The sequence below is a fragment of the Callithrix jacchus genome, chromosome 5 (assembly GCF_049354715.1).
Source record: "Callithrix jacchus isolate 240 chromosome 5, calJac240_pri, whole genome shotgun sequence".
Lineage (NCBI taxonomy): Eukaryota > Metazoa > Chordata > Mammalia > Primates > Cebidae > Callithrix > Callithrix jacchus.
Genome location: NC_133506.1, coordinates 54403955 through 54422175, shown reverse-complemented (window position 1 = coordinate 54422175; position 18221 = coordinate 54403955). Strand labels below are relative to the sequence as shown.

The 18221-nt window shown below is 49.7% G+C and overlaps 2 protein-coding genes and 1 long non-coding RNA gene across 7 annotated transcripts in view; 1 reads left to right on the top strand and 2 right to left on the bottom strand.

Moving 5' to 3' along the window:
• The window catches only part of LOC100408515 (guanine nucleotide-binding protein G(s) subunit alpha), a 70973-nt gene extending 58416 nt beyond the window's left edge, over positions 1-12557 (bottom strand). For all 4 annotated transcript variants that reach the window (XM_035299057.3, XM_054255509.2, XM_035299058.3 and 1 more), the window contains exon 1: positions 11412-12557. In XM_035299057.3, the coding sequence (XP_035154948.1) occupies positions 11412-11454 (43 nt within the window). In that variant the 5' untranslated portion in view covers positions 11455-12557. The remainder of the gene's footprint in view (positions 1-11411) is intronic.
• LOC103787209 (neuroendocrine secretory protein 55) overlaps positions 1-12557 on the bottom strand; it is a 64011-nt gene extending 51454 nt beyond the window's left edge. For both annotated transcript variants that reach the window (XM_078372029.1, XM_078372030.1), the window contains exon 1: positions 11412-12557. In XM_078372029.1, the coding sequence (XP_078228155.1) occupies positions 11454-12215 (762 nt within the window). In that variant the 5' untranslated portion in view covers positions 12216-12557 and the 3' untranslated portion in view covers positions 11412-11453. The remainder of the gene's footprint in view (positions 1-11411) is intronic.
• LOC108591710 (uncharacterized) overlaps positions 1566-18221 on the top strand; it is a 28559-nt gene continuing 11903 nt past the window's right edge. Inside the window, exon 1 of the long non-coding RNA XR_013535263.1 lies at positions 1566-1940. This is a non-coding gene — a long non-coding RNA (uncharacterized LOC108591710). The remainder of the gene's footprint in view (positions 1941-18221) is intronic.

Here is an 18221-nt window from a genome sequence, read left to right as displayed (position 1 = left end):
GGGGCGCAGGTGTGCACAGGGATGCGACAGGTGGTCGTGGGCCCACCAGAGAAGCAGAGAGAGGCGAGGGCGAGGGGATGCCGAGTGTGCGAGCGCATAATGTGTTTTTTAAATGCCTTGGGTGTACTTTTTGCTGCTTTTGCTTGTCGCTCGCTGAGTTTGGCTCCGGTAAAGCACTTTAAGAGACCCCATCCCCATCACACTCTAGGGGTCTCTACAGTAGCCCATAGCGGTGCAGGCAGGGTGCTCCGCCGTTTATGTGGATGGTGACGCAGGGGAATAAGAGGGTCTCAGGTGCGCACCGCCGCGAGCAAAGCCCCCTAGGCAGTAGCTGCGGTGGTACCGATGGAGGGGTGGGACCCGTGCTGCTCAAAGGGAACCCCACAAATTGGTCTCAGAGTTTCACAGGTCCTACTGTTCCAGGGAAGGATTAAAGGGGATTTTGGTTGCGGTTTATGGCCGGTTTGGGGTGGTTTCGGAGAATGGACTGTGCCGTGCGCACTGAACCCACTGATAAACACCGTGCCGCGCGGCAACCACAGCTGAGGTGCGTGGCTCGCAGCTTCAGGCGCCCGCCGCAGAGCCGGTCAGTCCGCTTCTCTAGCCCCACTACAGCCTGTCTCCAGCACCCTTCCAGCCCCTCTCCTCTCGCTCTGGGTATCTTAGTGTAGCCCTTTACTTTTCCACTGCAAGAGCCGGCTGAGGTAGCACTGAGCCCGCCATCCAGCCACAAACCCGGCGGTTGCCCTCGCAGCTGCGCTCCCGCTACCGTGCTGCGGTGGGCTCAGAGCCAGCGGAAGGTAAACACCCACATCACCTGGTGGCCTTGGTGCGTGCACATGCTGTGTTCTGGTCTGGGGTCTGCAGAGAGATTTGAGCCCCTGAGAAAAGCTGTTGCTAGGGGTCACGTAAAACCCGGCAGGCGCGTATCGGGTCTTTCTCAACAGTGATTAGGGGCGTATCGGGTCTGTCTCAACAGTGATTGACAGACTGTTGAGCCACGTTTAGGCACAGAGCAGCTGGGTAGGGTGTCACCTGGTCTGCAGAACCCTGGGGGAGAAGAGGCTGGATCAGTGTTACAGAGGGCGGGCTACAGCAAGCAGGGCGCATGGCGCGGGCCGCTGTATACCAGCCGCAGGCGAGCGAACCACCGCACGGGGCGATCCGGTTTAGTCTAACACATCCATCTTAGAGCCAGGGTACCATAGGCACCGCGCATCCTTGCCCCCCAGCATCCACCATCCTTGTGGCGACCGGGCAGCACGGAGGGAGGTGAACACAGTCGGACCCTGGGAAACGTTTGGGGTCCCCCAAAGATGTGGGTCTACACACTTCTAGATGTTAACACTGAACTTTGGTTCAAACTTTAGCCAACTACCCCCATGCAAAACGGCTTAACCACTTGGACATCCACTGAATGGCCCAACTGGATCCTAACGCCAAATCACTCCCCTCCGACCCCAGCGCCGGGTCAGCCATTGGGCTGGGGTCATGCCAATCAAGGCTGCCTGGCGAATAAGAAGGGGGCGTCAGACCGGAAACCGGATATGGGTGGGAGGTCCTATAGGGGGCGCCGCGTTGGAACGCCCAAAGAGGTTGTGCTGATGAGGTGGTTGAAAGCGGTTGGTGGGCGGGTATATGGCGGCTAGGCCTGGAAGGCCACGAGGACTGCTAGCGCCGTAGGGTCAGGCTTCCTCATGCCACTGGTCACCGAGGCTTGGGGGAGAGATGGGGTCCCAGGGGCCAACCCTTGGGCGCATTGATGGCGGCAGGCTAACCTGGCCAACAGGGTGCCGCTGCCGGGCGAGGCGAGGAGCAAGAAGATTTCCAGGGCTGGGAGGTAGAGGGCCAGGACCCCGAGGAAAGGGCTTCTGCGAGGAGCAACCCAGGATGGATAAGGAGTTGAGGCCCCAGGGATGCTGAGCCTGCACAAGTGGAAGGTCAGTAGACATTGGGGTTGGAGCCCCAGGGAGGCTGCCATGGTGCTCTGAAGGGACGATTTGCTGTCGTCAGGCCTCGCGCTCATTCCCAAAGCACCATTTGTCAAGGAACGGGTTCAGGGTCTCTGTTTGATACCCTCACGGGTCTGTGGGACTCCTTTGTTCATTCTTTCTGGTATGATTCTTTGCCAGGGGAGCACATGCATCGAGGTGATTTTAAAAAAAAAGTTAGACAAATACCAATCCCTCATCCTGGGGGGTAGAGCAGCATAAAAATGAAAGAAAAGACCTCCACTTTGGGGGACCTTAAAAGTCTTGGTGGAGAAAATGGCTTTTTATATGAGCCTTCAAGGAAGAATAGACGCCTTGGATGAATAGAAGGTGGTAGTGGGGGATGGGAGACGTTTGCCCACCACGAACAAAGGATTTAATGGTAGGAAACATGGGGCGTGGCCGGGTAAACACAACTGGCCACCTTGGCTGGCTCTTGGGGAGCAGTGGGAGAAAAGGCAGGAGAAATTAGATAGAATTTCTCTGAGGATGCCATGGAGTATGAGGGCAAGCACATTTGAGGCTATTTTGGCAGGAAACGGGAGAGGATGCTGAAAGTTTGTTCTGCAAGTGAGGATTTGAGCCTACTTTTAGGAAAGGAAGAAGCAGCATGGAGGATGATCCTGATAGAGAGAGAACAAAGGAAAGGGGTTATGCACAAAGGAGATGTTTAAAGGAGAGACCTGGCACGGTTAGTTAAGGAAGCAGAAAGGCTGAAGGACGACACTCAGGAGGGGTCCCAAAGGACCCTCCTGGATGTGGCACCCAGATGGATGGGACACTGGGAGTGGGACAGGGAAGCCAGTGGGAGGGGCTGGCAAAGTGGCAGAGCCAATTTGGTTTTAGACATGGCAGAGCTGATTTCCAGGGCTGGGAGGCAGAGGGCCAGGACCCCGAGGAAAGGGCTTCTGCGAGGGGCAACACAGGATGGATAAGGAGTTGAGGCCCCAGGGATGCTGAGCCTGCACAAGTTTCCTATCTTGGGCAGTTGGGATGGAGATTTTTGTGGCCCATTATTTGGGAGGAAAGGTCTGAAGTTTAGAAAAAGATAAAGATCATACATTCAAATTGGCAATCATCCTAATAAAGATGTGAAATTATGGAGTCAGATAAAACTCTCTAGGGGAGAAATACATTTGGTAGTAGAATCTTGAACAATTGGCACGCTGGACAGGAAAAAGGGAGGCAGTCCAGGAGCGAGCAGGGAGAACTCAGAAGGGAGAGATGGGAACACACCAGAGGAAGGGGTTTCAGAACTCAGCCCATCTAATCTAGACTTGGTGTTTTAGCCCCTGCGCTGGTGGCATTTGGGGCCAGGTAATTCTTTGTCGTGGTGACTGCCCTGTGCATCGTAGGATGTGGTGCAGCATCCCTGGCCTCTACCCACTAGATGCCAGTAGCATCCCCTTAGTTTTAACAACCAAAATGTCTCCAGACTTTGCCAAATGTCCTCTGGGGAGCAAAATCACCCCCAGTTGAAAATCACCACTATAAGTGAAGAAAGGTCCCTTAGATTTGAATAGGAATTGCCTTAATTTAAAGGTAAATTAAGACCAGGAAGAATAAATCCCAGTATTTAACCCTGATATTCCCCCTTTTTTACACTCTTGTTTATTTATCTGTAGTGACTGGCTACCAGACTCTGAAAAACCTAAGTGTTTTAGGTGAGTGGAGCTAAGAGCTGAAACATCAGCATGGGGTCAGGGACCCCAGAAGTGTGGCCAAATGTTTGAAGAGTTGACCCACCTGAAAGGCAACCGGTGGTCAGGCCACAGGGACCTGAGGAATTCAGTATGGTAAGAGCTGGGGGTGATTGGCTAGTGGTTTACTGAGGGCCACCTTGTTTGGCCCCTGATTGGTAGGCTTGTGTGGTGATCCTCCTGAGGGCTGGTAATTTTGCTAGCTCAAGACAGAAACGTGGCCTTGACCTGGAGAGAGAGATGGCCAGTGCTGGATGCCAGTGGACAGTGTCTTCTGGGGCCTAACCTGACCAGTGGCATTTTTAGGGTCTGCCTTTATAACCGTATAATAGCAAACCTTAAACATAGATTTCCAGTGCTGGATGGATTGCCATCATAGGAAGAGATAAATATGTGATAGGACTGAGGAAGAAAAGTCTATTAATGTGTTTATGCAGCTAAGGAAGAGGAAGTCAGGCGAGGCTGGTACCTGAAAAAAGGCTGAGTTGGGATGGACAGAAGCTGTGTGCCAGGGTCTTGACCCCTGTCCTGAGGGGCTGTGTGCTAAAGTGCAGGGCTGCCATGAGATAATGTGTCAAGTAGGGGAGGATAGGATTGACTGTTGAAACCCGGGGATGGCTTATTTGAAAACTGTATACTTGGCTACTTAAAAATAATAGTTTCTACATTTGATGTACTAAGAAAGGGATGGGGAAAAACTTCTCATGCTTCCATTAAACTGCATTTCTGAGGAAAGCCAAATGGCCCACGTGCCACAGGTGGCAAACAGTGGCTTTTTGAAAATATGGAACCCCAAATGGAAAGAATGTATTTCTTTACTGCTGACTCTCCGAAGAGCACCATTACAGCCCCATTCCTTGGTAATCCCATGTGGTGCCCTGGGCTTCTCAAACTTAGTCTCAGCTGTGTATTGATGCTTTTGTGGCACATGTATTCAACAAGTGATTGTGCTTCTATTTACATTCTGGGATTCTTACTCACTACCAAAAGCTCAAGGCACATCCCAAGTTTAGGTAGCTACCTGTCAACTTTCTGGATTTATCACTGTAGCCCACAAAGAGAAAGAGCAAAGTAGAGAGAGGGAGGGAAGGGAGGTGGGTGAAAGGGAAGGGAAGCAAAACCATGAAAAACAGTCTTTTTTTTTTGTAGTCATTTTCCTTTTGGTCTTCGGCTTTGCAGGGAGGTGGGTGGTGAGGTTTGCAGAAGTGCCTTCTCTGTAGCCTATTGTGTCATTAGTTGTCAGTGGGTTTCTTTCAGTTGAGGGAAAAGTAAAAGCAGAAAGAGAAGGTAGAAAAGAATTTAGGCAACTATGAAGTTTCTCAGCCTCCCAATGATAAATGTTTTCTGAGTGCTGACTGAGTAGTAATGAGACTTTGAAGCTGTTCAATTCATTACTTTTCAGTCAAGACTTGCTGCTGCCATCCTTTTCCCTTTAGCCTCTCCCCTGCCCACCTTGGCCAGTGGAGGCAGCAGCATACTGCTGTCTGCAGAAGGGTCTGCGTGGCCAGGCTGTCTGAGGCAAATCCCAGCTAAAGGAAAAAAGCCTCAAATGGATGAAGCAAGATACCGGGTTAGAGGCAGGTGCAAGGCTGATATTAGAGATAGGGGAAACAGTCTTTATGAAAATACTTAAAAAGCCCATATCGTGAATTCACGCCCCTTCACTCAGCTAATTAGCTGTAGTTCAGCAACCTTTTCAAAAGGCACACCAAATTGTGCTTCAGCCAAGGCACGCCACTGTCATTTGACCACCTGTGCTTGAACGGTGGGTCCAGACATTTTCTCTGTAGTTGCCTGAGCTGGGCTGTGGATTCTTTCTTCAGACGAGCTGATGACGCGGCAAATAATTTCAGGGGAGAAGAGGTCATTCCAGAAAACGTGAACAGCACCATGGGAAGGCGACTAAGAGAGGGGCAAAAGTGGGTGCTTGAGGAGGGAGAGGGAATCCCAGACGGTAAATTTGGCTTTAGTGGAAGCTCTGTTTAAAAATTCTGCAATTCATGGTGGAAATTCCAGCTACCCTGGGGGCTTTTGGGCATCATTGTTTGAATTTAAGGGGAATGGTATATTTCACCTTCTCGAACAACCTCAATTACCCAGAGCAAATTTTCCTAATGAAATATAATTGAGACAGCAACATAAACCAGGACACTCAGAAATCAGCTTCCACATGGAGTTAGGGGGATAAGAAATGTGGTCTTCTGCTGGCTGCCAGTCCTTGGCTTGTGCCCCTTGGACCCCCCCAAGTTTCAAAGTGTGGACCTTGGAAGACCAACCTTGCTGTGAACCATAACACAAGGCTTAGCCTTGGAGCTAGACGGCTAGGTGTTAAATCTTTCTCTTTGAGTGTAGCAATTGAAGTACTTGTATGAAAACTGCACACCTGTGAAATTGGAATTTTTGGGACAGGTCTGTAAGAAGCTCTCAGAGGACAATGATGTAAACAGTATCGAATCTGTGAGCCTCATTAGTTGCCCTCCAGTGCCATATCTGGCTGTTAAAAATGCGCTTCCTAATGCTGAGCTGATGTCTGTCCCTTGCTGCACCTTGTTCTAATCCCTTCAGCCACCAGAGACTTTAAACTGCCCACAACTTTTTTCTCTTCAAGACTCTTTATTCCTTCAAACAACTTTATAACCCCCACATTTCCTGGCTTTCTGACCCCCTACTCCATTTCTAAATATTCCTTTCCGCTCCTTCCCAGGGGTTCTCTTTTCTGCCCACATCTTCCTTTTTTCTGTGATCCCTCAAATTCTTTTCCTTTTGTCTTCCTTAAATCTCTTCCCACTTTACTGCTACCACCGACCCTCTGTCCAGGCAGCCTGGGTTTATGTTGGTGTTTCTCACAGCCATGTGCCCCTGTTAATGAGAAATAAACCCACAGAAGAAACACAGGCTATGCCCAGTGGGAGCTGGAAAGGCAGCCTCCTCATTTCCACCCGGGAATAGTTTTAGGCAGAGTCCTGCCTCTGCTGGCTGAGTGCTGTCAGCAGGTGACAGTGGCTCCTCATCACAGGCTCTGGGCCTTAGGAGAACTAAGTCACTAGGCTGTTTATTCTGGCTTCTCTGCCCTGTGAATTAACTAGCCACTAGTGCTTGGACCAGCATATCTATTGGAGGCTTTTTTAAAAATTCACGAGATTTTTAAACAAGGGGAACAAAACAAATAGCAGTAAAAAATTCCCCACCCCCCACTTATGGCCTTTTGAAATGTAAGAAAACAAGAAACTATAAAACAAAAATGGGTGCTAAATCATTTAATCTGACAGACCAGATTTTGTTTTGTTTTTGAAATATTTGCTTTGTTTATCCCATGCATCCATGATGGAGGCAACATTTTTTTTTTTTTTTGAGGGGATGGCAGTGTGCAAAAACGTCTTAGCTGTGACAAGGTCCTGCAGTACATAAACAGATAATATATAGTTATATGTCCATGGTATTAAAATGTCACGGGGAGGGGCAAATAAGAAATACATGTCTAAAGAAGCCAAGAGGGGGGTGATCATGAAAAAGCAAAGGTTGAGAAAACTGGTTTATCTCAAATACCTGTAGCTTCTGTCCCATTTTTTCAGGTTTAGCTTAACCAGAACACTTAAAACTGTTACCAGACAACATTCACCAACACTTGTGGTTGCTTAACCAATGTCCCCATCAGTCTGCTGTCTTCCACAGCAGTTATCCTCTTTGAGCTGCAGTACTAGGTCAGTACTTGCAACCATGCTGCCTGCTCCTGCTCTGAAAAGCTTGTTCTTAGACACCGAGGTCAGGGAGAGAAGGTGGGGAACACACACACCACATTAAGTATGACTCTCAGGATGGCTAAATTTTTCCAGTTTAGGGAAAGGACACAGAATTCTGCATTTTCTAAACTGCCTTTTTAGACCATTTTGCAACCAACTGTAAAGCAGATTTGACGAAAATTTATATGAAATCAACACAAAACAGATTTCTTCATAGCTAGTGCTTTTTATTTGATCAACATTTAAAGTTTTTTTGGAGTCCCATTAGGGTTAAAATCACTAGTATAGAGTGAAACTGGACAACCCCAGTCTTCTTAATCAATCTAGATATTTGGAGCTGAACGGGATAATAGGAACATCTCATTCAGCAACTTAATTTTAGAAGAAACTGAGGCAGAGGGGTATTGGGTCTGACCTAAGGCCACTTGGCAAGACCAGGACTAGAAGCAACCTGGGCTGCTATCCCCCGGGCTTTGTCTTGGATCCCACGGCTCCAGTCTGGGACATCAAGTTATAGGAAATAGAGTCATTAGTGTCAAAACTCTACAGCAGAACAAGAAATTCCATCCCTCATTCTTGAACACGGGGATTAAAGATGTCATTTGAGCATCTCTTCCCTCTCCTGGGCGATTATTTAGAGAAGAACAGGGCTTGAGCTGGCATGTGACATCACTGGCCTGAAGCTCAATTTTATTTTAGTGATTTGGTTTTTGTGATAGGTCGCCTTCCTGTTAAGAGACATGCTTTACCCACACCATGATTTCTGCTCAGTTTCCTCTCAAAAGCTTTCCGCTTCTTGAAGAACAGTATAATAATAACTGATAAATGAAGTAAATCCATGCAGATTATTTAAAAACCAAAAAAACCTCATTCTTACCAACACTGAAGTTTTAGTTTTCTTTCTCCTTAAACCTACACAGCTGCGAAAAGTGAAGGCTAAAGAGTAAAAGGCTGTAAGCAATTCCAGGGTGAAAAAGGCTTGCAGTGCATTAAAGAAACATCTCAAAACAATCCCAAACTGTAACATTTCTAATTCTTGAATTCTGATGAACATAAAGAGTTTTGTTTGCAAAACTTTAAACCTCTACCAGGTTGATGCCACACAATATTGGAGCATTGTGACAAAATTTCTCAGCTCAAGTAAGTTCAATTACAAGAGCACCTTTGGGTCGTCCTCCCCTCCCCCCAAAAAGCAAATGTCCATTAAGTAAATGATTAATGTAGTAAAGGAAATAAGTTCAATATTGGGGCATACCATCATGTTTAACTAGCTTTAATCTCCTGCTCCTCCTCCTTCACCCTCCATTTGAAATATTAAAACTGGCTGGGAATTCACCTATGTGGTTAATGGTAAGATCTGCTTTATCTTGAGAGCAGAGCCTCACTTCACAGACCTCACCTAAGTAAAAGGGGCAAGGGGGCCTATTCAAATGCTAACCCTAGTTGAGCAGAGTGAGACAAAGGGCCAGTTGGGAGACTAGTGATTTAGGAATGCTTGGGGAACTTGCTAGAAATGGCTCTGGAAAAGGAAGGCAGCTGAACACCAGTTTCTCGGGCAGAAAGAAGGTTTGATAAGTCTATATAGCAAAATCCTATCTCCTGGCTGGGGGAGGGGAGGTCATGGGTACTTTCTTGCGTGGGGTGGGTCTTTTGGTCTATCTCAGTTGCTTTGTATGGTCTGCACTGGCTTTTCCACCATTGAATCAGGGTGTAAAGAGGGAAGTTGGGGGAGGGGAATTGAGTGGGGGAGGGTGAGTGCCGGTAGGTAACAGGTTTTCCCAATGGGCGGTAATGCGGATGTGGAGGCAGTTGTGGAAGACTGTCTGAAAGACTGTGTTCCTAGATTGTCCCTTCCTGCTATACGTGAACATAGTGCATTGCTTACAGTTCAGGAAGCCTCCCTGAGTTGGGCTTGGTGTGGGCTCGACACGGAAGGCTTTTGGAAAACTTGTTTATTCACCCTGCAGCAAGGCAACATGCTGATTTCTCTAGTGAGTAAACCGAGCTCTGTGGGAAAACGGGTCTCCCAGACCACCCAGTCTGAAGATCACTCCCACCCTTGAAAAGCACACCAAAAGACTGGCTTCTCTTGCTTGTCCCTAGAAAACTTTTGCTTGGTGAACTCAGGCGACTGAGACATTACCAGACGAAAAACTGAACACTTCATGTCACAGAAAGCAACACACCATCACTGTTTACATTGAGTAGGAATTTCAAGTTAGGGGCAAGCCAAAAGCAGGGCACGCCTAGCCCTTCTGCAGACTCCAAACTTCGGAGACTTAACATAACTGCCGCAGAAAACCACTTGCAAATAAATTGGCTTCTCCGTATTTACTCGGGAAGACCACAGAGGCATCCAACCACAGTTCGCGCTGCAGCCCGGCAGAACTGACTCTTGGGCGCTGCGACGCCTTTCCTACGGAGTAAGTCCTGGGAGGAAGACCATTTAAGGTATTTTCCTTCTATCACCATCCTTTTCTTAGGAGTTAAGAACCTGACCGTCATTCATGTCAAACTATCAAATCGCTTTACTTTTCCTCCAAATAATTGTCATCATAATAAGTAAAGCCGGCACAAAAGGAGACACGCACCCCAGAAAAAAAAAATCAATTTCCAATTCTGATGAGATTTTGTAAAGGCATTTCACATATCAGTCTTTCCCCCCAGGACTGGCGAGGAGAGCACGTCTTCCCCTCCGAAGGTACTTTACCAGATTGCAGCCGTTTTTGTGCTGGGTCACCAGGGCAGATTCCCCTCCAGGTTACAGATTCCAAACTTAACTCCACCCCAGCTGAAAATGGCCGGAGCACGCCGCCTCCCCTCCCTCAGCCGCCGGCCCCTGCCCGCTTTTCAACTGATTGTCCATGGACTGGCGCCGGATCCAACACCTTTCCCCACCTCGGCGGGTGCCGCGCTCTTTGGGGACGAATTGTAAGTTATCGTGATGTTAGACGCGACCCCCTCTCCAGCCTGTCCCTTGTTCCGCTTTACCTTTCCGCTGCGACCACCCCGAGGGCCTCCCGGCGTCCTGCGCAAACAGCCCAGGACGTCAGCTAAGCTGCATGCAGCCTGGCCACCGGACCAGCTGCGCCAAGAGCTTGCCAATACCCCGACGTGACCATGTCTGTGCGTCCAACCCTCGTGGCCCGTAGAAGCACCCCCAGGGGTCCCCTTACCTCTCCTGACTTTCCTCCAAGTACTTTCCCCCAACCTCCAGCCGCCCGGAGAGGTCTATTCAGGCGCGCACGGGCAGGTGCGCACGCTCTTTGAGGCGGTCTCTGGGCCCCAGAGCGCCCGGAGACCGGCTGTAGCGGCCAAGCCTGGCGCGTGGCAGCGGGGAGAACTGGCGCGGAGGTCCCGTGGCTTCAAATTGCCAGCGCTGAGACCTGGGATCCCGGCTCTGAGCTGCTCAGGCGCCGCGCGCGCGGGTGATTTCCCTCCCGGGCTGTCAGTCTTCAGAGTTCTCGCTCAATCCCATTCTGACTAATTTCAGCACATTGCAACAGTGTCCCTATGGCGCAGCTGCTCCCGAATCGTGTAAATTGGCACATGCACCTCCGAACCACATTTTGGGCTCTTGCGAAGCCAACTTATTTGAGACTAGTCTTTCTAAGAGGTAGAAAAGCGCGCAAAACAAGTGACTTACCAATACTGCTTGGGTGTGCAGCTCCAAATCTGGGACGCTTTCAGGATTCAGTCGCTTAGCCAGTGCACCAGCACCGGTACCTCAGGCTGTCTCCAGCGGGGTGCACCGGGTGCGTCCCGCCGTCCAACAAGCCTTTGGCCACCGGGGCGCTCCTGGCATCCTGAGAAGTTTGGGGGAGCCCTCGTCGCCTCACCCTGACCCGGTGTCCTGGGCTGGCCAGCTGAGCCCCTCTCTTCCCGCTCGCCCCTAACCTGCCCTTCTCACCTCCTTTCCACCAGCCGCTCCCACACCGCCCCCCACCCCGGGCTCCCCAGTTTAGCGGAGGGCAACTAACCTGAATCCATGAAAACAAGGAGAATCTGGACGGCGTCCTCCATTAGTGACGCCGGATGGGGATGGGTCCCTTTTTGGAAGGGGACTCCGGGGACTCCTCACGGCGAGTGGGCTTTTTCTTGGGCTTGCAGCGACGCCGCTGCTGCTTCTCCTCCTTGGGCTCCTCAGACTCTTCGGGGTCCGTCGGATCCTTGTCCTCGGGCTTGAGCTCCTCCCCCTCGCTGGGGCTCTGGGGCTCCTGAGTGCTGGGCGGCGCGCGACTCGGGGAGGTGTCGGGGCTTCGCAACTTGAGGGCGTGCAGACGCTGGGTCAGAGACTGGCTCTCCGCGAGGGACTGGCCGAAGGTGGAGTGCTTGGGCACCACCGGGCCGCGCTCGTCTTCCGGCTCGGTCTCAGGCTCAGTGGCGGGGGCGGTCTCAGGCTCGGTCTCGAAGTCGGTCTCAGACTCGATTTCGGACTCGGTCTCGCTCTCTGTCTCGTAGTCGAACTCTTCCTCGTACTCTAGGCACTCGGGGAGCGACAGCTCAAGGTCTGCCTCCTCGTGCTCGTGGTCAGATTCCGATTCGGGGGACTCAGGAAATACCTGGGCGCCGGAGCGGTGGTGGGCGTTAAGGAAGCTCCGGCGCTGTTGGGCAGCTGCGCGCTGCTGGGCACGGGCGTTGGAGGTGGCAAGGGCGCGGAGGAGCGCGATGGAGCAGGAGAGCCAGAGGAGCGCGGTGGCTGCCCGGCGGCCTATGGGCGGGCACAGGTCGTTGTAATTTTGGCGAGCTCGGCGCCACTGCTGAGCCCGGGACCTGCGATCCATCCTCTTAGGCGCACACGGAGAAGCAGACCTGCCCTCTGGCTCTGCAGAGAGTGGATCCAAAGTGCATCGGCTGCTGAAGCCGGGTAAGGTACACCCTACGATATGAGAAGCTGGCCCGGAGGTGCCAGCTTCACCTCCTTGTGAGGAGAAACAGGGAAGACCTACCTTCTTGACTACTTAGGAACTTTCTAAAGCTCCGTGCCTTGCTTACCTCTCTGAGCAAAAAGCGGGGAAAGGTCTGTCTCCTCCCTGGCTCCTCTCGCTGAGTCTTAGGCTCTGCAGTCTAAGACTCGGAGAGGTGCCTCCGCCGGCCCTCTCGCCTGAGAGAGGACAGAGGAGACTGAGGCGAGGAGGGACGGGCGGAGAGGTTCTGCGAAGTTGCGCGCCCGGACTTCTGCCGGGCATGTGCAGTAAGGAGATGGGGGCCGCCTCCCCGCGAGCTGTGCGGTGGCGCCGAGCCTGTGGCGCAGACCCTAGTGGGCCGGCAGATGGCAGGAGGGAACCTTGTTTGAAAGGATTTAGGCGAAGCGATGGGCGGGGTACCTGGCGGGTGGCGAGGAGCAAGCGGGCAAGCTAGCCCGGGGTCCAGTACTTGGGCAGGTGGGCATCGGCTCCCATGGGGTCGTGCCCCTGCCTGGTTTCCCCAGTCATTGGTGAAAATAAACACAGCCCCGGAGCAGCTAAAAACCCAGAACCCCAGATAGCAAATATTCAAGGGAATGAGGGTCTCTACGCAGGTGTTAATGATCCAGCCCCCAGTCTTTTCCAAGGGCTTAATAGTTTGAAGATGGTAATTTCAGGCAGTCATTAATCATGAAACTGCCTTTAGCAGATCTGTTGTAGTGACTGTAATTAGAGAAGTTTCCAAAAAAGACGTGCCCAAACAGTCTGAATTGGCTAATCACCTCAACTTTTTCAACAAGGGCCTGCAGGGTTGAGGTAGTAGTTTGCAAGTCTGCAAGCCCATCTTAGAACTGCCCTGAGCTCTATTTAGCTGAGAAGGTGGTGCTGGAACTCAGGCTGGAGCTGAACATGGGTAAAGGGAAGCTTTTCCTCTGCTCTTAGTCCACATAACCACTTCTCTCCTGTGGGGCAGTTCAGGGGTGACACGGAATCCTCACTGGAGGCCCCTTACAGCTATTTTATAGATAGATTTTTAACAAAGGTGACTCTTTCAGCAATACTCATTGAGTGCCTCACATGTGCCAAGCTGTGTTCTAGGTGCTGAAGGTAGAGTAGTGAACAACAACAAAAGTATTGTATTAAGGACAAGACATTTTGGATTAATTTGCTGTTAATCAGGAGATTGAATCAGTCAGAATCCCTCTGTACCCACCACCATTGTTTAATCTGGCTTGAATTCCACATGAGAAAATGATCGGATCAGGGCTAGGGGGCGGCCAGACACCACTAGATTGTATTGTTGAACTCTGCAAAGGCTGAAGATGTGGAATAAATACTGCCGCTCTTTCTTGGGCCTAGAAAATCAAATGATGGCCTGAAGGAGAGATCCCTGCAGTGGGAGCTAACCTGGCTGCTGCTTTTGGGGTGTGCATGTCTTCAGTCTGGCCCTCCATGATGATCATGGAGTGCCCTTTTGGCCACAGTGACAAGTCCAAAGGCCAAACAACTCAGAGCAAAGCCATCATCCTAGAATCCATGGGAGTATCAAGAAGGTTGTTTTACTTGGGATTCATACATGGGTTGGGGGTCTTTTCATCTTCTTGAGTCAGTATGGGGAATCTTAAAAAAAGATGTTCTCCCAGTAGGCGGCCCACCAGGTAGTACCCTCCCGGTACTTCTGCCTGGTGTCTGAAGAGTCAGTCATGTACCCACAGCCGTTCTCACACCCTCAACTTATCCTCACACCCTCAACATTACACCTGCATTAAAGCTACCAAGCACAGAGTTCATACCCCAGTGGGAAGCCAGTAGCCGTTTTGGATGTGTTGAGGTTTTCCTTTCGGCATCTTGGCTGTGTCCATCTTGCATCTTGCACTCTGTGTTAGTTTGTAGCATGAAAATAGTGATTGGGCTGGGCACGGTAGCTCTCACCTGTAATCCCAGCACATTGGGAGGCCAAGGCAGGTGGATCACTTGAGGCCAGGAGTTCAAGACCAGCCTGACCAACATGGTGAAAGCCTGTTTGTACTAAAAATACAAAAATTAGTCAGGTATGTTGGCGCGCACCTGTAGTTCTAGCTACTTGGGCGGCTTAGACACAAGAATTGCTTGAACCTGGGAAGGTGGTCTAATAAAGTGGGAATGATTTGTCAAAGCCCACAAAAGGACAAATGTCTGTGTTCCTGTTGTGCCCTGCTCTGCCACTTTTCTTGAGGAACTGCAAGGGTTTGATTATCGAAAGTGCCTGTGTGGCTGTAGTCATTGTGTGGACAGGGGCATTTAGAGCTGTATATTTCAAATCCCGATCTCTGCCTCTCAGTTCTGACTGATGGGGCACGTTTCTAGAGGGTCTGCCTACACTGACCCACCCACTTTATTTCTTCCAATTAGCACAGCTCCACCGACAGCATATGGCACAGAAAGATATGGTTAAAGCTGATCTCAGGGCATGTTGGCAAAAAAAAATCAGGAATATATGGGTGCTAGTAAATGCCCTTTGAATGGAAACTAATGTCAGCTGTCAGCAACGAGGTGGTTTATGATTCTTTAGTGTATATAAGAAAGTACTTCATTCTTCAGATGGAGTGCTTTATGCCTATAAAGGAGATGGCAGCCCAGAGCTGATTCACTAATATAGATACACTGAGATTGCCTGCATTACTTAAAAATGTGCATTACATAATACATATTTTTGGACTAGATTCTGCATTAGCAATGTGCTTTCTTTGCAAGATGCATTTTAATCGGCAAACATTTAACAAAACACTGCATTTTTGAGTCCCAGTCCTGCATAGTTACGAATACATCTCAGTGTACATTCAACACAGGCTCTGGGAGGAGGGAGCAGGGGACTGCACTGAAATCCATTCCAGTTTACACTTAGTGCCGGGGTCGAGCAAATGGAGCTGTGCAGAATATGCTCTTTAAAATGCAGTACGTGCATGACTTTAAAAAGTGCTTGCTGCAGAGTGAATTTCAAAAAGGAGCAAGTGGGTGATGAACAACCTCTGTTGTTCCCGGACTAAGGAACAAGGGGCTCTCTCCGTCTGCCGGTAAATAAAGTATGGACATATATCACCTCCGGGCTCTGCTGCAGGTAGGCTCCTAAACCAGTTGTGCAGGAGAGCGCATTTCCCAGCTCACTACAGTATCATCCAGTAAGCTTCTGATTTGGATGGATTGTGAAGAATATTGTCTTTAACCCCTTAAAGGATTTTCCTGTTGAAGAGGCTTTTAAGATCTATTCTGTGTGGCTCTAGAGGGCACAATTAGAACCTGTTGGTGGTAGTTGTAGCAGAAAGCCTTCAGCGAAACCCAAAGAAGAGTCTGGCATGGAGTGGGCTGTCAGAAGGTTGTTGGTGCTTTGTCAGAAGCAATGTAGGTGAAAGGACAGGTGATCAGCCCCTGGAGATGTTTTTCATGGTGTGAGTGAGTGAGTAGGGTTGGAACTTGGTGCCCACCACAGTCTTAGCAGGTTAGCCTCTGATTCCATTGAAGGCCTCTGGAGGCCGTGGGAGAAAGGGCTTGGGGGCTCTTTTCCCTCCAAAATAGTAAAATACTTTTTACTCTACACCTGTCAGCAATCTGGTTTTCATATCTCGGGGCATTTAACATCAATGTGTGTGTTGTTGGATGGCAGGAATTCCTCAATTACTGCAATAGTAAAAAGTAAAATACTTTTTATTATTTTGGAAGCATTGAAAGTGTAAGTGGCTCAGTGACAGGAATGTGGAGATGGCATTTATGTGGGGTTTTTTTTGTTTGTTTTGTTTTTTGAGACTAGTCTCACTCTGTCACCAGGCTGGAGTGCAGTGACATGATCTCAGCTCACTGCAACCTCCACCTCCTGAGTTCAAGCGATTCCCCTGCCTCAGTCCCGAGTAGCTGGGACTACAGGCGCACACCACCACGCCCAGCTAATTTTTGTTGTTGTTGTATTTTTAGTAGAGATGGGGATTCACGATGTTGACCAGGATGGTCTTGATCTTGACCTCATGATCTGCCCACCTTGGCCTCCCAAAGTGCTGGGATTACAGGCATGAGCCACTGTGCCCGGCCTGGTGTGGCAGTTTTAAGGCATGGCAAACGGATGTGTGCAATGGACCCAGTGGCCTACGGGAGAGTTTTCCTCACTAAGGCAGGCTCTTTGCGCCACAACTCACCACTTGTTGAAGCAAATAAATTAATCAAGTCCATCTATTAATTACATTGGTCCTCTTTGCCTCCTTCCCTGGAGCTGTCTCGGAAATTACAAATGAAATTGGCTATTTCATTTGTGAATTGAGCCACTTCTATGATCAAGATACTATTCCAGGCATTGTGGGGAGATTGCAGTAATTGAGGAATTCCTGCCATCCAACAACACACACACATTGATGTTAAATGCCCCCAGATATGAAAACCAGATTGCTGACAGGTGTAGAGTAATACATTCCAGCCCAGATAGACAGGGAGGGAAGTTGAGTAACTGTGGTTAGAATCAGAGGTACAGTTCATCTGGTGGTTTTCAGAAAGAGATGAGTCTTTACCTGGTCTGACTTTGAGATTTTCTTTTGATTTTTAAAAGCCCATGAGAATTGGTTTCAATCGACTTGTTCCTAACCATGTGTCTACCGCGTGCAAAGCCATGTGCTTGTGGCTCCGGGGGAGACAGATGAATCATGGCTTCTCAGAAGGCTTGCAGGCTATTGTCATGGGTCCCATAGAGATCAACTCATTTTCCAAGATGAAACTCAATATAATAGATCGGTTCTGCTCTGCCTGGTGAGCGGATATAATCAGTCTTGAAGATATTTTTTGGACAATCATTGGAAAGGACTATTTTTGAAGATGAAGAGCTTTTCAAACTTTCCTTTGGATAGAAATGAATTCAGGGAGTTTGAAGCACTCCCCACCCCTCACTGTGGCAATCAGCCAGTAAGGCTCAACCCCACTGAGAATTTGGCATGAGAATTTGGCCCTCCCGCCTGTTCCCCAGAGAGGACTGGGTACAATGCAGAAGCATTTGGCTCAGTTCTCTAGGGTGCTTTTTTGCTGTTATTCAGACTGCACTGATATCAATTGGCTCTCACAAGTAAAAATGGTGAAAACCTCAAGTTCCTGATTTTTGAGATTTGGGGGGAATGCCATATAGAGCTAAAAGCAAACAATAGGGGGAAATAATCACCTTTTTGACATGGCTGGTTTCTGTCCAGGCCATTGTTGGGATTACAATACTGTATTTGTGCCCTTCATTTTTAAACGGAGTAGGATCAGAAAGGAGCTTTTGGTTTTGTGTGCAGATTGCTCGGAGCTGTCTTACCAGGAGCTGCCTTACTTCCCCTTCGCTTCGTGCTCTGTCGAGCTTCTCCTACAGTGCCTGTCTCCCTCTCTCTCCCCCTCTGCCACAGGAGGAGCAATTTCTAGACTCCTGATCCAACATGAAGCATCTAGAAGCCCCCTTGCTCAGGCAAAGCATCAGCTTTGGGGTACAGACCCTCTTGGACGTGGTGTCTTGTTTCTTTGCCATGGCCCTGGAGCTTGATATTCTTGTGTTCCCTGTTCGGCCCCAGACTCTGACACCCTGCCTTGCTTCATCCTGAGCTCCGGCTGTCTGCCCAGCCTGATTGACACGGAGCTTGTCTGGTTCTTTCCTGCGGCCAGCTGAGACCTCATTGTCCCAGGACATCCCTGGTCCATGAAGTTCTGGCCCCAGGTGTCTACCTCTGCCTTGCCCACCAGTAGCCAGCAGCCCTGCAGTCAGGGGCTATAGGTGAAAACACTGCTGATTGCAAAGGACCATTCAGCTGTCAGGAAAGCTCTCGGCTCATAGCTTTGTCTTTTGTCCAGCTCTCCTGGACATTCAATCTTTTCCCCCAGCCCCCAGCCCTGACAGAGAGCCTC